Genomic DNA, 21,765 nt, shown 5'->3' with positions numbered 1-21,765 from the left:
ATGGCTTTGCATGCATGGAATGACATCTACACTTCAAGATCTTTAAGAAAATATATGGTTTGAGGTTGTTTGGAACAGGTATCCTTGAGTTACACCCGAAAATACACTGAGCCTGAATTTACAGTAGCTGCTCAGTATGCGACGCTCAGTTACTACATGTTAGGTCAGATATTTGAACTGTAGTCTAGTTGGACATGGCTTTCTATAGATGAAATGACATCTACACTTCAGGAGCTTTCAGAAAATGTATGGTTTGTGGTACTTTGGCACAGGTATCCCTGAGTTACACCCTAAAATACATTGACCATGAATTCAGCTGCTCAATATGCGACGCTCAGTTACTACATGTTAGGTCAGATATTTGAACTGTAGTCTAGTTGTACATGGCTTTCCATAGCTGCAATGACATCGACACTAAGACAGCTTTCAGAAAATGTATGGTTTGTGGTACTTTGGCACAGGTATCCCCAAGTTACACCCTAAAACACATTGACCGTGAATTCAGCTGCTCAGTATGTGACGCTCAGTTACTACATGTTAGGTCAGATATTTGACCTGTAGTCTAGTTGGACATGGCTTTCTATAGATGAAATAACATCTACACTTCAGGAGCTTTCAGGAAATGTATGGTTTGTGATACTTTGGCACAGGCATCCCAAAGTTACACCCTAAAACACATTGACCATGAATTCAGCTTCTCAGTATGCAATGCTCAGTTACTACATGTTAGGTCAGATATTTGACCTGTAGTCTAGTTGGACATGGCTTTGCATGCATTAAATGACATCTACACTTCAAGAGCTTTAAGAAAATGTATGGTTTGAGGTTGTTTGGAACAGGCATCCCCAAGTTACACCCTAAAATATATTGACCGTGAATTCAGCTGCTCAGTATGTGACGCTCAGTTACTACATGTTAGGTCAGATATTTGTAGTCTAGTTGGACATGGCTTTCCATAGATTAAATGACATCTACACTTCAGGAGCATTCAGAAAATGTATGGTTTGTGGTACTTTAGCACAGGTATCCCTGAGTTACACCCTAAAACACATTGACCATGAATTTAGCTGCTCAGTATGCAACGCTCAGTTACTACATGTTAGGTCAGATATTTGAACTGTAGTCTAGTTGGACATGGCTGTCCATTGCTGAAATGACATCTACACTGAGAGAGCTTTCAGAAAATGTATGGTATGAGCTATTTTGGCACAGGTATACCAAAGTTACACCCTAAAACACATTGACCATGAATTCAGCTTCTCAGTATGCAATGCTCAGTTACTACATGTTAGGTCAGATATTTGACCTGTAGTCTAGTTGGACATGGCTTTGCATGCATTAAATGACATCTACACTTCAAGAGTTGTACGAAAATGTATGGTTTGAGGTTGTTTGGAAAAGGCATCCCCAAGTTACACCCTAAAATACATTGACCGTGAATTCAGCTGCTCAGTATGTGACGCTCAGTTACTACATGTTAGGACAGATATTTGGCCTGTAGTCTAGTTGGACATGGCTTTCCATATAAGAAATGACATCTCCACTAAGAGAGCTTTCAGAAAATGTTTGGTTTGTGGTACCTTGGCACAGGTATCCCTGAGTTACACCCTAAAACACATTGACCATGAATTTAGCTGCTCAGTATGCGACGCTCAGTTACTACATGTTAGGTCAGATATTTGAACTGTAGTCTAGTTGGACATGGCTTTCCATAGCTGAAATGACATCTACACTGAGAGAGCTTTCAGAAAATGTATGGTTTGTGGTACTTTGGCACAGGTATCCCTGAGTTACACCCTAAAACACATTGACCATGAATTCAGCTGCTCAGTATGCGACGCTCAGTTACTACATGTTAGGTCAGATATTTGAACTGTAGTCTAGTTGGACATGGCTTTCCATAGCTGAAATGACATCTACACTGAGAGAGCTTTCAGAAAATGTATGGTATGAGCTATTTTGGCACAGGTATACCAAAGTTACACCCTAAAACACATTGACCATGAATTCAGCTTCTCAGTATGCAACGCTAAGTTACTACATGTTAGGTCAGATATTTGACCTGTAGTTTAGTTGGACATGGCTTTGCATGCATTAAATGACATCTACACTTCAAGAGCTGTAAGAAAATGTATGGTTTGAGGTTGTTTGGAACAGGCATCCCCAAGTTAAACCCTAAAATACATTGACCGTGAATTCAGCTGCTCAGTATGCAACGCTCAGTTACGACATGTTAGGTCACATATTTGACCTGTAGTGTAGTTGGACATGACTTTGCATGCATGAAATGACATCTACACTAAGCAAGCTTTCAGAAAATGTATGGTTGAAGATACTTTGGAACAGGTATCACCGAGTTACACCCTAAAACACATTGAAAATGAATTCAGCTTCTCAGTATGTGAAGCTCAGTTACTACATGTTAGGTCACATATTTGACCTGTAGTCTAGTTGAACATGGATTTCCATAGATGACATGACATCTACACTAATAGAGCTTTCAAAAAATGTATGGTTTGTGGTACTTTGGCACAGGTATCCCCAAGTTACACCCTAAAACACATTGACCGTGAATTCAGCTGCTCAGTATGTGACGCTCAGTTACTACATGTTAGGTCAGATATTTGACCTGTAGTCTAGTTGGACATGGCTTTCCATATATGAAATGACATCTCCACTAAGAGAGCTTTCAGAAAATGTATGGTTTGTGGTACTTTGGCACAGGTATCCCTGAGTTACACCCTAAAACACATTGACCATGAATTCAGCTGCTCAGTATGCGACGCTCAGTTACTACATGTTAGGTCAGATATTTGAACTGTAGTCTAGTTGGACATGGCTTTCTATAGATGAAATGACATCTAAACTTCAGGGGCTTTCAGAAAATGTATGGTTTGTGGTACTTTGGCACAGGTATCCCTGAGTTACACCCTAAAATACATTGACCATGAATTCAGCTGCTCAGTATGCGACGCTCAGTTACTACATGTTAGGTCAGATATTTGACCTGTAGTCTAGTTGGACATGGCTGACCATAGCTGACATGACATCTAGACTACGAGAGCCTTCAGAAATTGTATGGTTTGTGATACTTTGGCACAGGTATCCCCAAGTTACACCCTAAAACACATTGACCATGAATTCAGCTGCTCAATATGCGACGCTCAGTTACTACATGTTAGGTCACATATTTGACCTGTAGTCTAGTTGGACATGGCTTTCTATAGATGAAATAACATCTACACTTCAGGAGCTTTCAGAAAATGTATGGTTTGTGATACTTTGGCACAGGCATCCCCAAGTTACACCCTAAAACACATTGACCATGAATTCAGCTGCTCAGTATGCAACGCTCAGTTACTACATGTTAGGTCACATATTTGACCTGTATTCTAGTTGGACATGGCTTTCCATATATGAAATGACATCTCCACTAATAGAGTTTTCAGAAAATGTATGGTTTGTGGTACTTTGGCAGAGGCATCCCCAAGTTACACCCTAAAACACATTGACCATGAATTCAGCTGCTCAGAATACGACGCTCAGTTACTACATGTTAGGTCACATATTTGATCTGTATTCTATTTGGACATTGCTTTCCATATATGAAATGACATCTACTCTGAGAGAGCTTTCAGAAAATGTATGGTTTGTGGTACCTTCGCACAGGTATCCCCAAGTTACACCCTAAAACACATTGACCATGAATTCAGCTGCTCAGTATGCGACGCTCAGTTACTACATGTTAGGTCACATATTTGACCTGTATTCTAGTTGGACATGGCTTTCCATATATGAAATGACATCTACTCTAAGAGAGCTTTCAGAAAATGTATGGTTTGTGGTACTTTGGCACAGGTATCCCCAAGTTACACCCTAAAACACATTGACCATGAATTCAGCTGCTCAGTATGCAACGCTCAATTACTACATGTTAGGTCAGATATTTGACCTGTAGTCTAGTTGGACATGGCTTTCCATATATGAAATGACATTTACAATAAGAGAGCCTTCAGGAAATGTATGGTTTTAGGTTGTTTGGAACAGGTATCCTTGAGTTACACCGTAAAATACATTGAGTGTGAATTTACAGTAGCTGCTCATTATGCGACGCTCAGCTACTACATGTTAGTTCAGATATTTGACCTCTAGTCTAGTTGGATATGGCTTTCCATATATTTAATGACATTTACACTAAGAGAGCTTTCAGAAAATGTATGGTTTGTGGTACTTTGGCACAGGCATCCCTGGGTTACACCCTAAAATACATTGACCATGAATTCAGCTGCTCAGTATGCGACGCTAAATTACTACATGTTAGGTCATATATTTGAACTGTAGTCTAGTTGAACATGGATGTCTATAGATGAAATGACATCTACACTTTAGGAGCTTTCAGAAAATGTATGGTTTGTGGTACTTTGGCACAGGTATCCCTAAGTTACACCCTAAAACACATTGACCATGAATTCAGCTGCTCAGTATGCAACGCTTAGTTACTACATGTTAGGTCAGATATTTGACCTGTAGTCTAGTTGGACATGGCTTTGCATGCATTAAATGACATCTACACTTCAAGAGCTTTAAGGAAATGTATGGTTTGAGGTTGTTTGGAACAGGCATCCCCAAGTTACACCCTAAAACACATTGACCATGAATTCAGCTTCTCAGTATGCAACGCTTAGTTACTACATGTTAGGTCAGATATTTGACCTGTAGTCTAGTTGGACATGGCTTTGCATGCATTAAATGACATCTACACTACAAGAGCTTTCAGAAAATGTATGGTTTGTGATACTTTGGAACAGGCATTCCCAAGTTACACCCTAAATTACATTGACCGTGAATTCAGCTGCTCAGTATGCAACGGTCAGTTACTACATGTTAGGTCACATATTTGACCTGTAGTCTAGTTGGACATGGCTTTGCATGCATTAAATGACATATACACTTCAAGAGCTTTAAGAAAATGTATGGTTTGAGGTTGTTTGGAACAGGCATCCCCAAGTTACACCCTAAAACACATTGACCATGAATTCAGCTTCTCATTATGCAACGCTCAGTTACTACATGTTAGGTCAGATATTTGACCTGTAGTCTAGTTGGACATGGCTTTGCATGCATTAAATGACATCTACACTACGAGAGCTTTCAGAAAATGTATGGTTTGTGATACTTTGGCACAGGTATCCCCAAGTTACACCCTAAAATACATTGACCGTGAATTCAGCTGCTCAGTATGCAACGCTCAATTACTACATGTTAGGTGACATATTTGACCTGTAGTTTAGTTGGACATGACTTTGCATGCATTAAATGACATCTACACTTCAAGAGCTTTAAGGAAATGTATGGTTTGAGGTTGTTTGGAACAGGCATCCCCAAGTTACACCCTAAAACACATTGACCATGAATTCAGCTTCTCAGTATGCAACGCTTAGTTACTACATGTTAGGTCAGATATTTGACCTGTTGTCTAGTTGGACATGGCTTTGCATGCATTAAATGACATCTACACTTCAAGAGCTTTCAGAAAAGGTACGGGTTGAGCTACTTTGGCACAGGTATCCCCAAGTTACACCCTAAAATACATTGACCATGAATTCAGCTGCTCAGTATGCGACGCTAAGTTACTACATGTTAGGTCAGATATTTGAACTGTAGTCTAGTTGAACATGGCTTTCTATAGATGAAATGACATCTACACTTTAGGAGCTTTCAGAAAATGTATGGTTTGTGGTACTTTGGCACAGGTATCCCTAAGTTACACCCTAAAACACATTGACCATGAATTCAGCTTCTCAGTATGCAATGCTCAGTTACTACATGTTAGGTCAGATAGTTGACCTGTAGCCTAGTTGGACATGGCTTTGCATGCATTAATTGACATCTACACTTCAAGAGCTTTCAGAAGATGTATGGTTTGTGATACTTTGGCACAGGCATCCCCAAGTTACACCCTAAAACACATTGACCTTGAATTCAGCTGCTCAGTGTGCAACGCTCAGTTACTACATGTTAGGTCACATATTTGACCTGTAGTCTAGTTGGACGTGACTGTGCATGCATTAAATGACATCTACACTTCAAGAGCTTTAGGAAAATGTATGGTTTGAGGTTGTTTAGCACAGGTATCCCTAAGTTACGCCCTAAAACACATTGACCATGAATTCAGCTTCTCAGTATGCAACGCTTAGTTACTACATGTTAGGTCAGATATTTGACCTGTTGTCTAGTTGGACATGGCTTTGCATGCATTAAATGACATCTAAACTTCAAGAGCCTTCAGGAAAGGTACGGGTTGAGCAACTTTGGCACAGGTATCCCCAAGTTACACCCTAAAATACATTGACCATGAATTCAGCTGCTCAGTATGCGACGCTAAGTTACTACATGTTAGGTCAGATATTTGACCTGTATTCTAGTTGGACATGGCTTTCCATAGCTGACATGACATCTACACTAAGAGATCTTTCAGAAAATGTATGGTTTGTGGTACTTTGGCACAGGTATCCCCAAGTTACACCCTAAAACACATTGACCATGAATTCAGCTGCTCAGTATGTGACGCTCAGTTACTACATGTTAGGTCAGATATTTGACCTGTAGTCTAGTTGGACATGGCTTTCCATATATGAAATGACATTTACAATAAGAGAGCCTTCAGGAAATGTATGGTTTGAGGTTGTTTGGAACAGGTATCCTTGAGTTACACCGTAAAATACACTGAGTGTGAATTTACAGTAGCTGCTCAGTATGCGACGCTCAGCTACTACATGTTAGGTCAGATATTTGACCTCTAGTCTAGTTGGATATGGCTTTCCATATATTTAATGACATTTACACTAAGAGAGCTTTCAGAAAATGTATGGTTTGTGGTACTTTGGCACAGGCATCCCTGGGTTACACCCTAAAATACATTGACCATGAATTCAGCTGCTCAGTATGCGACGCTAAGTTACTACATGTTAGGTCAGATATTTGAACTGTAGTCTAGTTGAACATGGCTTTCTATAGATGAAATGACATCTACACTTTAGGAGCTTTCAGAAAATGTATGGTTTGTGGTACTTTGGCACAGGTATCCCTAAGTTACACCCTAAAACACATTGACCATGAATTCAGCTGCTCAGTATGCAACGCTTAGTTACTACATGTTAGGTCAGATATTTGACCTGTAGTCTAGTTGGACATGGCTTTGCATGCATTAAATGACATCTACACTTCAAGAGCTTTAAGGAAATGTATGGTTTGAGGTTGTTTGGAACAGGCATCCCCAAGTTACACCCTAAAACACATTGACCATGAATTCAGCTTCTCAGTATGCAACGCTTAGTTACTACATGTTAGGTCAGATATTTGACCTGTAGTCTAGTTGGACATGGCTTTGCATGCATTAAATGACATCTACACTACGAGAGCTTTCAGAAAATGTATGGTTTGTGATACTTTGGCACAGGTATCCCCAAGTTACACCCTAAAATACATTGACCGTGAATTCAGCTGCTCAGTATGCAACGCTCAATTACTACATGTTAGGTGACATATTTGACCTGTAGTCTAGTTGGACATGGCTTTGCATGCATTAAATGACATCTACACTTCAAGAGCTTTAAGAAAATGTATGGTTTGAGGTTGTTTGGAACAGGCATCCCCAAGTTACACCCTAAAACACATTGACCATGAATTCAGCTTCTCAGTATGCAATGCTCAGTTACTACATGTTAGGTCAGATATTTGACCTGTAGTCTAGTTGGACATGGCTTTGCATGCATTAAATGACATCTACACTACGAGAGCTTTCAGAAAATGTATGGTTTGTGATACTTTGGCACAGGTATCCCCAAGTTACACCCTAAAATACATTGACCGTGAATTCAGCTGCTCAGTATGCAACGCTCAATTACTACATGTTAGGTGACATATTTGACCTGTAGTTTAGTTGGACATGACTTTGCATGCATTAAATGACATCTACACTTCAAGAGCTTTAAGGAAATGTATGGTTTGAGGTTGTTTGGAACAGGCATCCCCAAGTTACACCCTAAAACACATTGACCATGAATTCAGCTTCTCAGTATGCAACGCTTAGTTACTACATGTTAGGTCAGATATTTGACCTGTTGTCTAGTTGGACATGGCTTTGCATGCATTAAATGACATCTACACTTCAAGAGCTTTCAGAAAAGGTACGGGTTGAGCTACTTTGGCACAGGTATCCCCAAGTTACACCCTAAAATACATTGACCATGAATTCAGCTGCTCAGTATGCGACGCTAAGTTACTACATGTTAGGTCAGATATTTGAACTGTAGTCTAGTTGAACATGGCTTTCTATAGATGAAATGACATCTACACTTTAGGAGCTTTCAGAAAATGTATGGTTTGTGGTACTTTGGCACAGGTATCCCTAAGTTACACCCTAAAACACATTGACCATGAATTCAGCTGCTCAGTATGCAACGCTTAGTTACTACATGTTAGGTCAGATATTTGACCTGTAGTCTAGTTGGACATGGCTTTGCATGCATTAAATGACATCTACACTTCAAGAGCTTTAAGAAAATGTATGGTTTGAGGTTGTTTGGAACAGGCATCCCCAAGTTACACCCTAAAACACATTGACCATGAATTCAGCTTCTCAGTATGCAACGCTTAGTTACTACATGTTAGGTCAGATATTTGACTAGCAGGCTAGTGGGACATGGCTGTGCATGCATGTAATTACATCTACACTTCAAGAGCTTTCAGAAAAGGTACGGGTTGAGCTACTTTGGCACAGGTATCCCCAAGTTACACCCTAAAATACATTGACCATGAATTCAGCTGCTCAGTATGCGACGCTAAGTTACTACATGTTAGGTCAGATATTTGAACTGTAGTCTAGTTGAACATGGCTTTCTATAGATGAAATGACATCTACACTTTAGGAGCTTTCAGAAAATGTATGGTTTGTGGTACTTTGGCACAGGTATCCCTAAGTTACACCCTAAAACACATTGACCATGAATTCAGCTGCTCAGTATGCAACGCTTAGTTACTACATGTTAGGTCAGATATTTGACCTGTAGTCTAGTTGGACATGGCTTTGCATGCATTAAATGACATCTACACTACGAGAGCTTTCAGAAAATGTATGGTTTGTGATACTTTGGCACAGGTATCCCCAAGTTACACCCTAAAATACATTGACCGTGAATTCAGCTGCTCAGTATGCAACGCTCAATTACTACATGTTAGGTGACATATTTGACCTGTAGTCTAGTTGGACATGGCTTTGCATGCATTAAATGACATCTACACTTCAAGAGCCTTCAGGAAAGGTACGGGTTGAGCTACTTTGGCACAGGTATCCCCAAGTTACACCCTAAAATACATTGACCATGAATTCAGCTGCTCAGTATGCGACGCTAAGTTACTACATGTTAGGTCAGATATTTGAACTGTAGTCTAGTTGAACATGGCTTTCTATAGATGAAATGACATCTACACTTTAGGAGCTTTCAGAAAATGTATGGTTTGTGGTACTTTGGCACAGGTATCCCTAAGTTACACCCTAAAACACATTGACCATGAATTCAGCTGCTCAGTATGCAACGCTTAGTTACTACATGTTAGGTCAGATATTTGACCTGTAGTCTAGTTGGACATGGCTTTGCATGCATTAAATGACATCTACACTACGAGAGCTTTATGGTTTGTGATACTTTGGCACAGGTATCCCCAAGTTACACCCTAAAATACATTGAGCATGAATTCAGCTGCTCAGTATGCAACGCTCAATTACTACATGTTAGGTCAGATATTTGACCTGTAGTCTAGTTGGACATGGCTTTGCATGCATTAAATGACATCTACACTTCAAGAGCTTTAAGAAAATGTATGGTTTGAGGTTGTTTGGAACAGGCATCCCCAAGTTACACCCTAAAACACATTGACCATGAATTCAGCTTCTCAGTATGCAACGCTTAGTTACTACATGTTAGGTCAGATATTTGACCTGTAGTCTAGTTGGACATGGCTTTGCATGCATTAAATGACATCTACACTTCAAGAGCTTTCAGAAAAGGTACGGGTTGAGCTACTTTGGCACAGGTATCCCCAAGTTACACCCTAAAATACATTGACCATGAATTCAGCTGCTCAGATGAACCTTTGTGGGCAACGCCTTCTTCCGATGTGACACAATAAAGAAAGGTTTTCGTGATTCGCTCGTTTCTCTGCATTGTTAATATTAATTGGGAAACACCGGGAAATACAGCCAGGCGAGGTGACGCACCGCTATGAGAACCTTGCATGTGAGTTTAACTTGGGGTGACTGTCCGATTTTCAAAAGGAGTGAGTAAAACTGTGTGTTATTGGAAGTTGGCCTTTAAGGTACTACTGCAGGTGAATAGGCAAAAAAATAAATGATAGATATCACCATGAAACTTTCTCAGTTGATTACTGATGTTGAGAGAAGAAAGAAATGTATTGGATGTTTTTTGTATTTTGATGTTAACATATGCAAATGAGGGCATACATCATATTTAGCAATATACTATAAGTTTGACTAATTTTTAGCAAAACAATAAAATGTTCAAATTCACATTTTTTTCATTTAGATGAGGGACAAGTATGTGCAAGATGTAAATAAATTTTAATGAACCCCAAAAATGAATTTATATAGTGGTATTTCTACATTAACTCCTTCGGTCATAAATGACCCCGCTCGGTCAGATTAGCAAAACAGGCCACAAAAACAGGCCAGTCGCTGGAGGGTTAACATAGAGACTGTTTTCAGTACCTTCCGATGTGTTTATGACATCCTGTAAATATCATTCAAGTCCCCATATTCAGCAAATATGGATAAGGATATAAATATGGATGTTGTAACCTTTTTTACAAGCGGATAGGGATGTTTGTAACCTCCAAGTCAAATAGATCAAACTGTTGTATCTCCTAAAGTAACAACTGAAATTTGATGAAACTCATTGTACCTCATCTTTACATGCCAAAAAAAATTCCCACAAAATCTCAGGCACCTGGCATGTTCTGGGGGGAAAATATGGTTCTCTCATCCTGGATCTTCAAAAGCGCATTAGACAGAGTGAATCTGATATACCCACCTGACATTTTTTCCCTGACAAAATTCATGACCTTCTTAAATCTTAAAGATAATTAAGGAGAATGAGAGGGGATAACAAATATAAAGGGATATCCCTTCAAAACTGAAATAACATCTTTATTCTCTCTTAAAATGGGAAAGTTAGTCAAATAGGGATGTTTCGTAACCTCAAGAAACATCTGTCCGTAAACGGGTGAATAATAGATTTGTTTAACAATTATGCATTTTATCATGTTCATTGCCATGGATTCTACCTTGGTAAACTGTTCAATAACTGTAATTTGATCATTTTAGTAGGTAAAAAGGAAAAAGAGAATAGGTTACGAAACATCCCTACTTTACAGAAACAGAGAGAGAGAGAGAGAGAGAGAGAGAGAGAGAGAGAGAGAGAGAGAGTATGTGTGTGTATGGCAGAGAGAGGGAGTGCCATATGCCTGTGCATGTGTGTGTGTGTGTGTGTGAGAGAGAGAGGTGTGTGCATGTGTGTGTGTGTGTGTAGGGGGGAGGGGGCAGTGATCTAGCCTGATTGTCCTTGATGTTCAAATCGCTGAAAGTGTTGAGTCACTAGGAGGGCACAGCCTGGCTAGCAGTGATTCACATACACTCTTATTCTAGAGCTGGCCACTAGAGGGAGTTTAGTCTCTTAGGGCAGAATTCTCCCACCCGCTTAAGTAAAAAAAAAAAGCATGCAACAGCGCCTCCACGGTTACTCAAGTCTGTGATTAAGCTGGGTTTACGCAGGATTTTACCAGTTGCGCACTTTGGGTGGGGCCAGGCCAAAATCAGGGAGTTTCGCATGTAAATGAATCCTAAGCGTATTATCCCGTGCACTTACGCGCGTTTGCCTTTATGCGCATCAAAGGTCAAGCGCCACTATGAGGTCAAATGTAATATTGCATTTGATGCTCGCTTGGCTCGCATTTTGAACATGTTACACGGTATGCTTTGTTGATGTTCCTTACCGTCAGCGTGAGTCCAAATCGAAATTCATTCACAGTTCCACATAAACGTCCTACATTAATTGTGACAAAATATGACCAGCTGCCCAGAGCATGTTCTCATATCGGTGAACTTACAAACAAAAGCAGGTAATTAATTAATCAGTATGAGGATCATCATGTTGTCTCCACGGACGGTAACCAAAACCAAAAACACCTCGTTGCAGGTTGCACCATGCACAAGTAGGCTAAATTGACAAGGCACGTCAGACTAAAGACCGCTGTTCCAGTCGTCCTCACAGCCACCCAAAGTATGCCTATTCAAAAACAACCTTCACCATTTTTACTATGTTGTAGCCACGACGTTAACTAAGGGTTTTTATTTCAACTCCTCCACTTTTGTGATTCATTGGAACTCGTGCATATGTGCATGTAACCTATTAAACTTTCTGAACTGGGGGTCACGTGATGTCTTCTGAGTGAGCGATCGCCTTTAACCGACCTCCCGTCTAACAGTAAAATATCTTTCTTTTTTGACCGATCAAACCACTACCTTTGAAGATATTTCGATATAACATTATGTCCGGACCAGATACTGCAACTTCTCAGCGACAAACAACGAGGGGCCGTCGTGCTGAACCAAAAACAACCATGGCTAATTCGGACAGCAAGATCAGCGCCCTTATAGACACTAAATTCGCTGAACTTCAGGTCAATTTGAAGGCTCTACCAAGCCGTATAGACGATAACAGTAAGAGACTGAGTGAGGCTGAGAACCGTGTCTCAGAAAATGAAGATCGGACGGTGTCCCTGGAGACCAAAATTGCCCTCCTAGAGAAAAAAGTACAGGACCTGACTACCCGTGCGGATGACATTGAAAACCGCAGTCGTAGAGACAACATTCGCGTTATTGGTCTGAAAGAGGACACTGAGGGGAACCAGACGGTGGAATTCTTTGAAAGCTGGCTCCCGACTACGCTGGGGATAAAGACCAAACGTGGGGTTATCAAGATCGACAGGGCACACAGGTCTCTGGGGGAACGCCAGCCAAATTACAACAGATCGGTAATCATCAAACTCCACAACTCCAGGGACAAACGAAGAATTCTCGCAGCGGCAAAAGAGAAGGGCGAGATCATCTGCGGCAACAACAAGATTCGGATTCGCCAAGACTTTTCTCAGTCGGTGAGGGAAGCAAGACGCGAGTTTAATGACATCTGCGAGGAGCTGCTTGAGAAGAAGATACGGTTTCGGATGCAATACCCCGCCACGCTCTTCATCACAGTCCAAGGGAAAGAACACTCATTTAAATCACCTCCGGAGGCTGGAAAGTTCTTAAGCAGGTGTGAGTTCCCGACGGCCACGAGAGAAGACATTGAAGAAACGGCGTGATGGTGGTGAGGTATAATTATTATGGGAGTGCCTTCTTACTGACATTTGATTTTCAAAAATATTTTGGCAGTCCTGAATGGCCGAATATCTACATTCGCTATAAGTAGACTCTTAAGGGTTTGATTATGTGCACTACAGTGACTGTTTGGACGGGAGGGATGTGGAGGATTTTTCTTTTTTCTTTTTTCATCTCCTTCTAGTCGAGTGTAGTTATGGAAAAACACCACCCAACCCTAAAAAAATTCTAACAAAAGGTTTCTGAGCTGTTTTGTGTAGTATTAGGTGTCCTTAATAACATACTAAAAGTCTACTCAAGTCTGACTTCAGGAAAGGCCTCATTTTCAAGATGGTCGCCACCGGGCCCTTCAAATTACTGTAAGATGACTGTGTGACATACGATTACTGTGAAATGATCAAGAAAAGTGTTTTTATACACGTTTTGACCATTTATTCTAATTTCAATATTACCTTCATAGATAAGTGGTTCTAAGTACAATTGGATGGTTTTGTAGGATTTTTTTTATCAGAAACATTGGGTCATTTCACGTGAAATCAGACACTTTGGGACCCGACCGACACGGATTTCAATTATACTTGCTGTGCCTGTTTAGTAGCAAGGTAGCACCCCAGAACTGCATTTGTGTGAATCTGACACCAAACAGAAACAGACTAGCGAAGGTTTACATGTGAGGGTAGGACACTATACATTACATTCAGCCTTGATTATATCAGTCAGTGTTAGTCACAAAAAGATGTCTGTGGTGTTGTTTGAAAGCTCTTTTTGGCTCTACAAATTACACAAACAGCATGGAACACAACAACCCTCAGTATATGAATTATCATAAATTGAAAAATTAAAAATGTAATATCAAAAAAACGTATATTTTAAAATGGCCAGTTCCTCGTCTAAACATAGCCTGCAATGTCATGAACAACACCTGAAATGCTGGTGTTTATTCATTTCAGAGACAATGGGACTAAAAAATATGGCATCATATAAATCACCTAGTAATAATATGGTGATACCATAGTAATATCACATGACAGCATGTCTATTGGAATATGTGAAGGATGGAGATGGTCCATGAGGATGCAGGAAGTTCAGTTTCACCTCTCCAGTGCTCGGCATACATTCCTCAACACATGCTAGCACTAGTTGCCATCATATACAGCTTCAACATACCCTTTGATGCTTGAACATTTTTTAAAAATCCTTTACTGAGCTTATTCTTTCAACCCTGCCTTCTCTGAATGCTTAAAATGGTCTAGCTTCCACTGTGTCCATTGACAATGGGCAGAAGCCAAGTAGTTTTTGAGTAGGCCTACCTGGTATAGGGACCTGCAGGGCCCACCGGGAAAATGCCTGTTATGCCAGATGGCCAGTCCAGCCCTGTCCCTGACACTTCTCTATTACTACTTCATTACAACTCATTTCAACCTTTATGTCCCATTATCTCTGAAATGAATAAAGAACCAAACAGTCAATTTTCAGGTGTTCTTTACAGGCTATGTTTAGACAAGAAACCAGCCATTTTAAAATGTAAGTTTTTTGATATTCAATTTTTAACTTTTCAATGCATCATAATTCATATTCTGAAGGTTGTTGTATTCCATGCTGTTCGAGTAATTTGTAGAGCCAGAAAAGAGCTTTTAAACAACACCTCAGACATCTTTTTGTGACTTACACTGACTGATATAATCAAGGCTGAATGCATATGTGTCCTACTCTCACATGTAAACCTTTGCTAGTCTGTTTCTTCCTTAATATTGATGTCAGATTCACAAAAATGCAGTTCTGGGGTGCTACCTTGCTACTAAACAGGCACAGCAAGTATGATTGAAATCCGTGTCGGTTGGGTCCCAAAGTGTCTGATTTCACACGAAATGACCCCATTTCAACTGCAGGATCTTAAAATAAGAGTGTGTATGACAAAACACCCTACTCCGAAACAGTATTTGAAACAAAAGCTTTCTATTAGCTGTTTTGTGTACTATAGGGTGCCCTTAATAGCATAGTAAAAGTCTACCAAAATCTGAATATTACAAAGGTGTAATTTTGAAGATGGCGTCTAAAATGGGCATGAAGCTCTTAAATTAGTTAATTGACTTGGCCACAGATTCCATGTGTTTCCTGTAGACCCTTAATGCACGCCGTTCCACCAGTGCAACGCTGGAATAGTTACTGAAAACTTCACATCCATAGTACTGCTCCACTATGACAGTGCAAATGGCCTTTAGTAATACATTATGACTTGGGGCATTGCCATTCTGGTAACAGGTAATTCAACATCACACATTTTTGGTGTTGGCAAATAGACAGCTTTTCACAAAGTTGTCGATGGGAACTCTACCCTCAAGTCATGTGCCAATTTGTTTTTGATGACAAATCAAGACAGCACCACAATACAGGACCATGGGTCCAAGGCAATGGCAGTGCTGTTTGGTGGTAAGAGTACGGATTCACTTGCTTCTCTGCGTTACCACATCTTCAGCAGGAAGCTTGTTACCACTAAATCTGTTCTTACCCCAGAACGACTGCCCCCGACTGAATGTTCCACCAAATTCCTCTCACTCAGAACTTACTTTCAGGTCCAGTGAACTAGGGAACTTGTGGACAACCACTTCCTGTCAGCTATGACCAGCAAGCCTGCTGCCCCTAATAGTCTCATGAAGATGATCCACTGTAACTGCACAAACCCAATGGTGCAGTTGTAAGGCATATGGACTACTGCTTGTTGATCATGTCAAGTTGGCAATTGCACTAAGCCTCAGTGAGAGGAAGAATGTGATGACTAGCGCATCTTTTCAAGGTCATTGAAACAAAAAAGAAATAATAGGAAAGAGCTGCAGAATATACATCAAAATGTTTCTGTTCAACATTCAGGTCACAATGTAAATATGTTTTTTTTTTTTTTTTAAACAAATGTCCAAAAAGAGAAAAATAAGAAAAAACATTAAACAAACAAAAATAATAAAAAAAAATGGAACAAACAACAACAGAAGAACACACACACACAAGGGTTTGAGCGTACACATGGTGGCCCTGTTTTGACCAATTGTACAGTACCACACAGTCCTAATTAATTTGTTTTATATTAAATTGTACTCCTAATTGCATACTTATCAAGCAAATGTACTAACTACAATATTACATGGTCAAAACATGTTTGAAACACCACTATTCTTTGTCATTTCAAGTTAATTCTCATGCCACAGTCCTTTTAAGGGCCTGGCGGCAGCCATCTTGACAATGAGGCCTTTCCTGAAGTTTGATTTTGGTAGACTTTGAGTATGTTTTTAAGTACATCTGATACCACTGAGAAACCTTTTGTTAGAATTTTTTGGGGTCAACTCATATCTGCACTTGACTATTCATAGACAGGACAGTTGGGAAATGCTTCCTAATTTTGGATTGGAGGCTTACCGTCTTGCTTCACTTGTCCCATTTACTCTAAGATTGTCTTTTGTGTTGGGTGGGGCTTGTTCTTGGGGCATGGCTCAGCATTTGGGGCTGGTGTAATATAGACAGCTTTAAATATTGTGAGTTTTCTGTTTTTCCTGTTGGGCGCTGTATTTCCCCCCCTCTGTTTTACCTTCTTTATGTTTGGGTCCTCAGTGTCTCGCAGCAATTACCTAATAATATTTTACATATTATTTTATCATGTTAGTGCATTTACAATTGTTATTTGGTTATGAGTGATGTAAAAATACCTTTCACCTTGGAGAAAAGCTTATCTGACAAAGAGGGACGGTATGTGCTTATATCTGGCTATCTATATGGTGAACTTATTGTTCTAGGTTGTGTCTATGCTCCTAATAATTATGAAGCATCCTTCCTACCAAAACTTCTTGCTGATTTGGCATCATTCTCTTCCCCATATATGCTCCTCGGCGGGGATCTGAATTGTGTGCTCTCAGAGTTGGACGTGTCTTCACCTCGCCTTACATTTTCCTCAAAAAGTAATAGTCTGCGTGAATTTCTAAAAGATTTAGATTTATATGATGCATGGAGAGTACTTCACCCCCTCGATCGGGATTACACTTTCTTTTCTTGCCCTCATCAGGTTCATTCCAGGATTGATTACTTCTTTTCCTCAAGGCAATTCCTGGGCAGAATACAAGATTGCAAGATTGGTACCCAATCTTTATCAGACCACGCACCTGTAGTTATAGTCATTTCTCCTCCCTACAAAGACCCCTCAACCTATCATTGGCGTCTGTCACCGGCCATGCTTAGCAGAAAACGCTTTGTAGATTTCATTACAGCGCAATGTCAGTTCTTTTTTGCTGAAAATAAAGCACCAGAGATTAGTCCTTCAACGTTATGGGAAGCCGCAAAGGCCACCATACGTGGGGCCATTATATCTTATACCTCAGCACAAAAAAAGGAGGCCTTGAAGAGACAATTAGAATGAGAAGAGGCTTTAAGAGATATCGAAACTCAATTTAAGCGCACACCACCAAACAGACACTTAGCAAAAAAAGTAGAGGCAGCTCGCTCAGCACTTAATCAAATATTAACCCAAAAAGCAGAAGCCCAAATATTTTATGCTAAGCATAGACTGTTTGAGTCAGGCAACAAGCCAGGCCGTGTGCTTGCCCGTCTGGCCCGTGGAAGGGTGGAATCCAATATTATCTCCTCTCTTTTAGATAAACATGGAACTAGACATTTTAAGTCAACAGAATTGAACAAACTCATGAAGTCGTTTTATGAGGAGCTTGATAGCTCAGATTGTGTTGCCTCATTGGAAAAATAGACGACAATTCCTTGATAAGATACATTTCCCATCCCTATCGGAAGATCAAAAAGATATGTTATGTAGGCCTATTACTGAGGAGGAGGTATCAGACACTATCAAAACACTCCAAAGAGGGAAGGCACCTGGCCCAGACTTTTATAAAACTTTTAGGAAAATAATAGTGAGCCCCCTTACAGACATGTATGTTGACAGTCTTGAGAAAGGTTGTCTTCCTCCGACTCTAAACTTAGCACACATCTCTGTTCTTCTGAAGAAGGGCAAACCAAATGATATGTATGATTCTTACAGACCCATTATCCTTATATGCTGCCACCACTGACCATCGACGGTGATGCTGTGGAGAGAGTGAGCAGCACCAAGTTCCTTGGAGTGCACATCAGCGACAACCTCTCTTGGACCACCAACACTACATCACTGGCGAAGAAGGCCCATCAGCGTCTCTACTTCTTGCGCAAACTAAAGAAGGCAAGTGCTACACCCTCCATCATGACAACATTCTACAGAGGAACCATAGAGAGCGTCGTGTCCAACTGCATCACAGTGTGGGGAGGAAGCTGCACGGAGAAAAACAGGAAGACACTCCAGCGTGTTGTGAACACAGCGAAGAAGATCATTGGAGTACCACTCCCCTCCCTGCAGGACATTTACACCACACGCCTCACCCGGAAAGCACTGATGATCATCAAAGACACAAGCCACCCTGCACACAAACTGTTCAGCCTCCTGCCCTCTGGAAAGAGGTACAGGCGCCTCCGTTCCCGTACCACCAGGCTGGCGAGCAGCACAATGCACCAAGCGATCAAGATACTGAACACTCAACCCACTCTCCCTCCACTGTCAGCCTCTGGCCAGCAAGGCCACTGACAACCCCCCCCCCTCATCCCCCACCACCATATCTGCGACTGAACATTCCACCTGCACTACTATATTTGTGACTGAACTTTCAACCTGCACTAACTCAAAACATGCGCACGCACGCGCGCACGCACACACACACACACACACACACACACACACACACACACACACACACACACACACACACACACACACACACACACACACACACACACACACACACACACACACAAGCACACTGCACTTTCTGCACTAAACCCAAACATACACACACTGACACACAACTCACACACACACACACACACACACACACACACACACACACACGAACACACACACAGACGCACTGCTGCTGGTGTACTTGACAGACCTTTTTAATATTTATTTTTCTTCAAAATGCTACTATTACTATGTCAGAATGCTATAAAGGACTTTTTAGGAAAAGCACAAAAGCACAACAATTACCTCTTAATGTATGTCCTCTACAAGTCTTCTGTTGTCCAGTCTTGCACTTTAAATGTCTGTATGAGCACTGTCTATGTCCATACTGTCTTAAGTCCATGTATAAGTACTGTCTATGTCTATACTGTCTATGTCCTTACCTAGATTAGTCTATGTCTGTATGGGAAAGCAAGAAATGTAATTTCAAATTCTTTGTATGACCAGTGCATGTAAAGAAATGGACAATAAAACCTACTTGACTTGACTTATATCTGTAGACAGTAAACTACTTTCAAAGCTCTTGGCAAAAAGGCTTGAGAATTTACTTCCAATTCTTATAAACCCAGATCAAACAGGTTTCATACAGGGCCGCTACTCCTCAAGCAATGTTAGGAGACTTTTAAATATTGTTCATTCTTCATTCCAAAATAAACATAAAACACTAGCTATATCATTGGATGCCGATAAGGCGTATGACCGAGTCGAATGGCCTTATTTGTTTGACATTATGGAAAGGTTTGGCCTTGGTGGGAATTTTTTAAAATGGACCCAAACTATCTATCAGGCACCCAGAGCCATCGTCATAACCAATGGGCGACGCTCTGAATCCTTTCCAGTGGCTAGGGGAGTCCGCCAAGGGTGCCCTCTTAGCCCTCTCCTTGGCCCTAGAGCCTCTTGCAGAGGTCATACGTTTACATACTGAAATAAAAGCAGTATATTTGGGAGACGTAGAACACAAATTTGCCCTCTATGCAGACGACATACTTTTGTTTGTTTCATCTCCAGCGTTATCCATCCCTGCAATTATGAATACTTTCAGTGAGTTCAGTTTCGTGTCAGGTTATAAAATTAACTTTAACAAGACTGAGGCTATGCCATTAGGTTGCATGACTAAATCTGATGTCCCAAACAACTTTCCTTTTAAATGGTCACATTTGGGTTTCACATATCTTGGAATTAGAATCTCACCAACTCTTTTGGATCTCTGGAAGCTTAATTTTGCATCTATACTTAGTGCAGTCAAAAAAGACCTGGAACGCTGGCATAACCTCCCTCTATCTATGTTTGGACGAATTAGTCTCATCAAAATGAATGTACTCCCCCGGTTACTTTATCCTTTGCAGATGCTCCCCCTGTACCTAACAAAAAAGACTAATAAGGATTTAGAGAGGGCTGTGTCCAAGTTTATTTGGCATGGGAAAAAACCTAGATTATGTCTTAAGGTACTTCAGCTTTCTACAGACATGGGTGGGCGTGCATTACCCAATTTAATTTTTTACAACTGGGCCTGCCAGGCTCGCCACCTTTGGTCCTGGTAACATGCCTTTAAAGATGGTGAGTCTTGTGTTGATTCTTGGGCTTGCTATCCATTTTCGCCTTGGAGTCTGGTTATGTGTAATCCAAATAATATTAACCCTGATGTTAAACACAACCCTTTAATTTATAATAGCATTAAAGTTTGGCGTGATATTGCAAAACACTTTGGGATACATGGAAAATCTTTACTGGCCCCCATCACTCAGAATCCTGATTTTCCGCCAGGTAACAACTCCTCTGTTTTCATATCATGGCGAGATAAGCATATCATTTTCCTTGGTCATTTGTTTAAAGACAATATTCTTAGGTCATTTCAGGACCTACAGGATACCTTTCATATTGCTAGGTCTAATTTCTTTGGCTATTTGCAAATAAGACATTTCCTTCTTTCCTTGCCAAACTTTCCTCCTACCATTTCTCTCTCCCATAATCCAGAAAATTTCCTTCTTAACCGTAAAGACCTCAAAGGGTTCATTTCAGGTTTTTATTACCTACTGCTTTCCTGTAGCACATATGAGCTACCCAACATCTCTAAAAAATGGGAGGGTGATTTAGGGACTGAATTTATTGAAGATGACTGGCAGGAGGCCATTGCTGCCATCAGGTCAGCGGCTACCAGTAATAGACTAAGGGAAACTCAGTATAAAATACTGCACAGGTTACACATCACCCCTGTCATATTACACAAAATAGATCGCTCAATTTCCCCCCTCTGCACCAAGTGCAACGCTGAAAGAGGGACCTATTTTCACTATTTCTGGGATTGTAAGTATATATCAAGATTCTGGACCCAAGTGGCCAAAATAATTAGTGAAGTTATTGAAGTCGAGGTAAAAAAAGACCCTAGTGTCTTTCTGGTCGGGTTGCCCTCTAAGGTACTACAGCTTCCAGCACCAAGATACACATTACTGGAGAAACTCCTCATCTCTGCACGCAAATGCATATTATTAAA

The 21,765-nt window shown here is 40.6% G+C and overlaps 1 protein-coding gene across 1 annotated transcript in view; it reads right to left on the bottom strand.

Moving 5' to 3' along the window:
* LOC134446500 (stonustoxin subunit beta-like) overlaps positions 1–11,115 on the bottom strand; it is a 13,867-nt gene extending 2,752 nt beyond the window's left edge. The window contains exon 1 of the mRNA XM_063195868.1: positions 11,109–11,115. Within this exon, the coding sequence (XP_063051938.1) occupies positions 11,109–11,115 (7 nt within the window). The remainder of the gene's footprint in view (positions 1–11,108) is intronic.
* Between the last annotated feature and the right edge of the window lie 10,650 nt (positions 11,116–21,765).

The sequence above is a fragment of the Engraulis encrasicolus genome, chromosome 3 (assembly GCF_034702125.1).
Source record: "Engraulis encrasicolus isolate BLACKSEA-1 chromosome 3, IST_EnEncr_1.0, whole genome shotgun sequence".
Classification (NCBI taxonomy): domain Eukaryota; kingdom Metazoa; phylum Chordata; class Actinopteri; order Clupeiformes; family Engraulidae; genus Engraulis; species Engraulis encrasicolus.
The sequence above is the reverse complement of the archived record's forward strand: the minus strand, read 5'-3'. Positions and strand labels throughout refer to the sequence as shown.